Source organism: Pteropus vampyrus, unplaced genomic scaffold, assembly GCF_000151845.1.
Source record: "Pteropus vampyrus isolate Shadow unplaced genomic scaffold, Pvam_2.0 Scaffold7, whole genome shotgun sequence".
Classification (NCBI taxonomy): Eukaryota; Metazoa; Chordata; class Mammalia; order Chiroptera; family Pteropodidae; genus Pteropus; species Pteropus vampyrus.
The window spans coordinates 15,209,677-15,217,274 of record NW_011888788.1 but is presented as its reverse complement, the minus strand read 5'-3'; the positions used below and the strand labels follow the sequence as shown (position 1 = coordinate 15,217,274).

Genomic DNA, 7,598 nt, shown 5'->3' with positions numbered 1-7,598 from the left:
CCGCATAACTACTCGAAGTTATGTGTATACATTTAATTAAATATACCTTCCATGTTTCTCTAAATTGATATGTAATATGGCCCTATAATTAACAACTCCTCAGGAATGAAATGCCTTTAAAAGGAAGCTGGCTGTCCTCACAAGTTGGCAGAGAACGTTATTAATTATCCAGACTACATGATGATGTCCCTGCACGCACACATACATGCATGTACAAGCAGCCAGCCCAGACAAACAGAATCTTCTGACTCAGCCTCTGTTATAAAATCAGCATATTTACATTAGTTTAATTGTATCAGCTGCACAAATGCCATTGACCCCAATGTGCCTGAAGTAATACTTCTCACCTGGGGATTTTGTTACACTGCAGATTCTGATTCAGTATGTCTGGGAGGGGTGTGAGACTGAACCAGCCCCCAGGAGATGTGACGCTTGGTCCATGGACTGTATTTTCTGCAGCAAAATCTTAAACTAACTGTGCAAAATCTGAAAATAAATTTGAAATTTGCCAAGTATTGTATTTCCATGTAAAAAACAGAAGCTATCTAATGGCCTAGTTAGTTCACTTATATATTTACTTCCGATGGTTACAGTCTTTGGTAGCTTATCTGTTCTTTGCAGTTTTTCTTTCTTTTGGTTCATAGGAGATGCCTAAGTCTGTTCTGCATGCAATTGTACATCAATAGACTGCCAAGAAAAAAAATTGAATGAAACTGCAATCTGTTAAATGAGTACATTCACTTACAATTTGTAGAATTGGCAAGAAATTGGAAGCAAAGACATCAGAGATAAAGAAAATCACAACTACCTTATTTTTTTTGGCACAGTGCTTTAAGAGTAATCCTGTTAAGTGTTATACAAGTATCTGTAAATATTTAAATAAACAAGTGAATATAATAAATAAAATTAAAAGAAGAAAAGTTGTGAGAATTCCTACTGACTACAGTTATGCTTTCACTTAAGTAATAACTCCTTTCTGGGAAGTGCTGCTGTCAACTCCTCTGGGGACAGAGACAGTTCCTCTCAGGATTTCATGACTGGGAAGCAGACAAAGCTTGTCTTTGCAAACTTCCTTCCTCCCTTTTCCCCTTCTTGGCGAAAGTGTCCTCTGGCTTCGGACCCTGATGATGCTCTTGGCCAGTAGGGAATACTGGGAAAATACTCCCAATTTAGACACACGCACCACCATCACCACCACAAACACTGTCTCCATCAACAGCCACAAAGTTAATGGATGGCATTTATTTTGAATCTTCCTACACTGGTCATCCTACCCGAATATATTTTTCTTAAACCACTGATACCTGTCATTGCCTTCTATTTCGAAAGAAACTTGCCAGCAGATATTATGAGCAAGGAAGTAGAAATAAACAGTAGTGGAGAAAATGTCGAATAAGTTGATTATCTAATGATAATGATAACTAATATTTAATATGCTTATGGTGTGCTTGGTAGTGTTCTAAGACTTCATATGAATTAACTCATACTAGCCTCGATGAGCCAAGATGCTGTTATTACCTCAACTAGTGAGAAGTACATGTTTTACAGTGTGCATGTGTGTGTTTTTGGTGGATGTAAGCTGTGGATGTGATTTTCCCTACACGTGTATGTTTTAGTTTTTAAAATCATTCTTAGTTAATATGCTAGAACTGCACTATCCAACTTGGTAGCCCCTAGCCACATGTGGCTACTGCGAATTCGAGATGTACAGCTAGTGTGAAATGAGATGTGCTGCAAGTGCAAAATACACTAAGATTTTGAAAATAATGCAAAAAAATAAAATAATATAAAATACCTCTCTAATATTTTACGATTATTGAAATACTATATTTGGGAGATCATGAGTTAAATAAAATAGATTACTAATACATTACTAAAATAAAATTATTAATAATATAGTGACATATTACTGTTGATTTTATTCATTTTTCCTCTTTTTGATGTGGCTACTAAAAAATTTTAAATTACCTATGTGGTTGGCTCGGTTGGCTTCATATTTCTGGATGGTGCCAGGCTAGAAGTACATAGCCCATGGTCTTCTGCCAGCTGAATAAGATCAAGAACCTACACTTGGTTAGGTGTTGATGGCCATAGGTCTTACCTCTCCCAGGTGTGTTTCTACCTTAAGACCTGTGTCTTGACCTAAACCAGTGTTTCTCAGCTCTGATTTCACAATAGAGTCACCTGGAAGTTTTAGGAAATATATTACCTTGGGGCCCATCTGCAGAGATTTTGATGGTCTGGGCATCAGGAGCTTTAAAAGCCTGCAGGTGATTGGAAGAAGTGGCCAACGCTGAGAACTGGATCCAAATAGGAACAGTAGACTCAGTCCTGGTGCCAGGCGGGGTGGGCAGACAATGTTTGCAATGGGTCTGGCTCAAGCTTTGAGTCTCTGGTAGGAACTAGAGAAACCGGTTCTAAAAAGGATATGGCGAGTCAGAGCTGGCCTTTTGGCACAGCGCCTTGTAGTAGCTCTCATTGAAAACTACTGTGAGGGAAAATCTGCCCTCCAGAGTCGGGGGAGAAAGAGAAGGAATGGAGCTAACTGAGGGTTAAATGAAAGCCCGAGTTAAAAAAATGCTTCGTTATGTGAGGTGCTATTTCCCCCAAGAAACCAAGGGCTGATCACAAAGGTGCAGGCCCGCCTCGTCTCCTCCACCTCTGCAGTAGCGGAGACAAGCAGACCCAGAGGAAAACCGCGGGCTTGAGCTGAGTCTGGCCTTGGTCACTTCAGGTCTGTGGGCTCCGGGCCCTCTACCTACTCCAGGTTGAGAAGTCAGGGGGCTGGCTGTGGTTCTAACATTTATAGAATGATATCCTAAATGTCTACTATGTAGAAAGTCTCAGAATTCAGGCAGATTCCACTTTGGAATGTTAGTTTATCGGAATCAAGATAAGAAACTGCTTCCATTCCCCTGTTTTACTTCAGCCAAAGCTTCCCCACAGAGATTTTCCCGTGGCACTGAGGTCTCAGGTCACAGTGTGGTTATTACCACTTTATTAAAACTATTGGCCCAGACTTTTCTGAATAATTTTAACTTCCCATCCCTTTCCAAGCAAAGTCAGTGGGAAAAATTTGTGCCAACTGCCATCCATCCTTTGATGTTGGAGAAATACATATCTTTCCTAAATAAGAACCTCTTCTTTGAGACAAAACACTATTTTCCTTCTTCCTTCCTCCAACTCTTCACTCGTTTACGATTCTGCAATGTTATATGAACTTTTTCACATTTCCAACTTGATCAGTGTTAACTAAATGACCAACACTTTTGGTCTCAAATTCACAATCATGAACATTTTCTGAAAAATAATGAATTTTGGATTTTACTATCAGATCTGCCAGATGATTAAGATACCTGTGTCCCCTGTACTGTGCCACTGCTCTCAGTCTTTGCGGGGAGTACCCGGGCAGTGCTGTTAATCATTGTACGCTTTCATTTCAAGTCTTTCAAAGTAACTGAAGGTAAGAGCTGCCCAATGAAGCCACATTTATGAATGAAAGCATTCATGGTTGGGCTTCCTGTCATTTGTGTTTTCTTATATCTCTCAAGCTGTAACTTTCACATGATAGAAACCACTTTAACAGTTTCTATTTCTATTCTGCGTCCCTGGGGGGAATATTTGGCAGCACATACGATATCTTAAAAAATCCTTTCCTCTGGCTGGCATTAAACTTTTATAACATATTTTTAGATCTGGAAATACATTCTCCTTTCCTTCTACTAGCATGTATATTTTTATTCTCCTCTTACTCCTTCCAAACTGCACCAAAATCTGTTTCCTGACAATTTGAGAACTGAGAAATGTCTGTGTGGGGGGAAAAAGTGAAGACACATGTTATGTTGTAATTTTAGCAGGGAAACATTGCCCAATGACAAAACCAGGGGCTGTCTTGTGATGTTTTCTTTTGCTCACACTAACTCTCCTATTTTGATCTCGCTGTCATCTCACCAAAGGCTGGTGAGGCTGCCTCCCATTCAGATGTTGCGACCTGCTTTAAATCAGCAGGGTAATGATTTCTAGGGACAAGAAGAGCAGGATGACCTTAATTTGGAGAGTGAAGAGGACAACTATATGTGTTGTCATTTTTAATTCATTGTACATATAAAAAACAGGCGGTCTGTTCAGCCATCTTTCTGATCTTGAAGTATCCATATACCAACGGGTTAGAAAGTTCTTTCAGACAGCAAGGACTTATCAAGAACTCGCTATCTGCTAGGCATGGCTCTGAGCACCAGGAATATGGCAGCAAAGAAGACAGAGCCTCAGCCCTACTGATTTTGACAGAGCGCTGAACTCTCAGCCAGGGCACTTCTGAGGATGCATAAGAATGAGGCAAATTGTCTGCAGGGCCCTTCTGATTAACTGATTTTCTCTAGGTCCAACTGAGCCAAGTACTGTCCTAGGTAACACTGGAAATCCTTTCAGGTTAGAACTATACCTTTTCTTCTGCTCTTTGATTTCTGCCTCATCAGTATATGTATTGCTGAAATAATGTAAACTTCCCTATTTCCTCTCTACAGATAACCAAACCACAAACAGTGGCTTGGATTTCAGACTTATATCACATTGTGTGGTGCAAAATTATATTCTGCTTCTCAAAAGAAAAAAGACAACTGGAGAATTTTTCAAAAAATTATTTTCACATGTGATTATTGTACAGTATTACAATGTATTATGTGCAAAATTCCATTTAAAAATTATTTACAAAAGGAAGTACAACACAGTATGTGCTGAGGGTTCTAGATGTATCACGAAAGCTAACAAAGGTACAAAGCCAACCAGTTTAGATGACTATGCATCTTTACACAGTACAATAACATGTTTTCATAACTACCTGTGTTATAGTGATGAAAGACCGTCATTCTTTGTGCACCACCAAACAGGTTTCACAAAACATAAACTGAACCTCACCAAACATTCTTATAATGCAGGTGGCCTTTTTGGTGCAAACTCTTTTCCAAACAGCATTTTATTTAACTCAATGAAAGTCACATTACACATTACTTGGTTTCTGCCCCAAATAATTCAATGTTGTTAGTTTTGACTTATGTGGGAAAAGAACATAAAAGTTTTATCACTTTTTTTCCTTGTGAGGTTTTTAAAACTGTTTACAAAAACGAATAACATGGGGTAGGTTTTTCCAAATCTCATTGCATGTGTACAGTATTCTTAGCACAAATGGTTCCTTCCATCTCCTTTTCCCACTTCTTTCAAGGAGCCTGACCAGCAGACTGTACTCCTTAGTCCTTTGTCAGAGTCTTTATTTCTCTCTCGGCCTCTCTCTACATTCATTTCTCTCCTGATCCTCAGTATCACTTGGTTAAAACATGAAACAGAACAATACCACTGAGCATGAAAAAGGTAACAGTACATCAGATTTTCAAAGGCATTCTGTGGCCAGTGTCAGTAAAACATCCCTTTTAAGAAATCCAGCAGTCTCTCTCCACAAAGTTGCCCAAACATCCAGTTACAGAAGAGAGACTTTAAAACTGCAATACTCTCAAATCCAGCAAGAGATTTCTTTGTTGAATATTAAATGTTAAAATCACATGCATAATTATAGAATATTTTAAAGTTACAAAAATATTTTAAAAACCAATCCTGACAGTTTACCTGCAACTGCTATAAAAACTTCTATGAAATATATAAAAACACAGTCTCTTTGTAAAAAAAAGAAAGAAAAGAAAGAAAGAAAAAGGAAGAAAAAAGAAAGGAATGAAAGGATGGAGCCATCCACAGAACTAAGAAATACCTGATGCACTGCATCAGCCAGTCTTGTCAACCACCTGCTGTTGAATTCAAGAGAAGAGCTTGTACCTTAAATGTTTATTCAGCACATATACATACATGTGAGCATACCTAGAACCTGGCTGCGGGTACGTAGCAAACAATCTCAGGACACTTGAACCATCAAATGCAATTCTCCGCATCTGAAGGAGAATCCTACTGTTTCACAAACCTCAGTTACCTTGTTTGGGCAATATGGCTAAAGATGCCCTTGGCAGAGTCGGCCTGTGGATGGCTTAGTCACTGAGCCGACGGGTCCCGAAGGAGGTGACTGCTTTTCAAGAACAAGCATGTGGAAGCCGGAAAGAAGGTTCCTAGCCCCCTTTTGAATGCACCACTGGAAAGTCCTGCATTTCTTTTACGAGGTGGTGAGATCTTCTTCCCCATTCTGGAAAATGATGCCATAAGGATCATTCTTGATGCGCTTGTAGACAAAGTGGAAGATGTGGGGTTGTGGCCGGCTGTGCAGCTCAGCTTTGATTTTTTGAGGGTAAGTGTCCTCTGCCAGCTGCTGCCACGTTTCATCAACAAAGAGGAAGAGGCTGTACTCCTCAGGGTCCCCCACCTTAAACTTCTCAGCACAGAGCTGACACACATCCTCGGTGGTGACATAAGGTCTTACGAGGAGGGTCTTTCCCGTGCAGCCACTGTTGACTTCCTGGAATGCAACTCGGAGGTAATTCTGCAGGTGGAAAGAGAGATGTCAGGCACAAAGTGAGAAGAGGAAATGAGTTGGAGCATTAAGTGAGCAGGACGAGGTGCAAATGAGAGGTCTAACTTGTGAGCCACTCTAGGCTCTGGCTTGTCGAGAAGTCTAATGTCAGGAAATGAGGCCTTGAAGTGCAAGGAAAGAGGCTGATCTGAATTTGGAGAGTGAGAAGAAAAACTATATGGACTGAGCAGCTGTATTTTAATTCTTTGCAAATATGAGCAGGAAGTCCATTCAGCCTTGTTCCAATCTTTCGGTGTCCTTCACAAACCCTAGTTAAGAAATCTCTGGTGAAGAACGTGAACAGATAGATGCTGGGTTTTCTTCCTAGCGTGAAAAACAAACCAAACGACAGAAGAGACTGAACCAGGAGTCAGCAAGAAGATATTTAAAATATGCAGACACAAGAGCACATATTGTACTCACTTTGGACTACTTTCTATGAGGCATAAGCGAGGGTAGTAATGTTAGGTTGGACCACAAGATACTGCCAATATCTGACCATTTTTCACCTCTCCAAATGGCAATTTCATGTGGTTCAACCTAATACAGGGCTCCAAGTGGCTCCAAATGAAATATGAAAAAAATCAGCAGGAGGAAAATGTTTCTACCAATAGGCTTTGGAGATGGAGCTGATTTAAGTGCAAAGCGGTGTTGCAGGGAAGTAAAAGGAGATGTCTGCAGGCTTGGCACTGCAAATAGCACTAGCTGTACGCCATCATGAAATACAATAAGCCTGCGATCTCTCATACACGAAGCTCAGAGAAGGTATAAAGAATCTTACACTCATACCAGGCTCTCTGAAAACTTGTGACCCCAGATAACTTTTTTCAGTTTCCTCTTCCTCAGGAGTGGGGTTACCAAATAAAATAGAAAATGCCCACTTAAATTTGATTTTTCAGACACAAAACAAATCCATTTTCCTTTTCTAAATCTGGTAACCCTTCTCAGGAGTGAAGGGGAGTGGTGCTCTCTATCCAGAGACCCACAAGGTTACTATGAGGGTTTACTGGGGTGACGGAAGAGAGATCTCTATCAAAGGGAAGCGCAGTGTGCTCTACACTGATAAGAGAACTCTGACTTGCTTGAATTAGAACAC

General features: G+C 40.1%; 1 protein-coding gene and 1 long non-coding RNA gene across 2 annotated transcripts in view; both read right to left on the bottom strand.

The window, feature by feature from the left end:
* Positions 1-224: 224 nt before the first annotated feature.
* LOC111746679 overlaps positions 225-7,598 on the bottom strand; it is a 9,711-nt gene continuing 2,337 nt past the window's right edge. Inside the window, exons 2-3 of the long non-coding RNA XR_002783223.1 lie at positions 1,203-1,207; positions 225-347 (exon numbers count right to left, since the gene is read on the bottom strand). This is a non-coding gene — a long non-coding RNA (uncharacterized LOC111746679). The remainder of the gene's footprint in view (positions 348-1,202; positions 1,208-7,598) is intronic.
* Positions 4,622-7,598, bottom strand: part of LOC111746675 (ras and Rab interactor 2-like) — an 8,026-nt gene continuing 5,049 nt past the window's right edge. The window contains 1 exon segment of the mRNA XM_023537731.1: positions 4,622-6,472. Coding sequence (XP_023393499.1) covers positions 6,149-6,472 — 324 coding nt within the window. The 3' untranslated portion in view covers positions 4,622-6,148.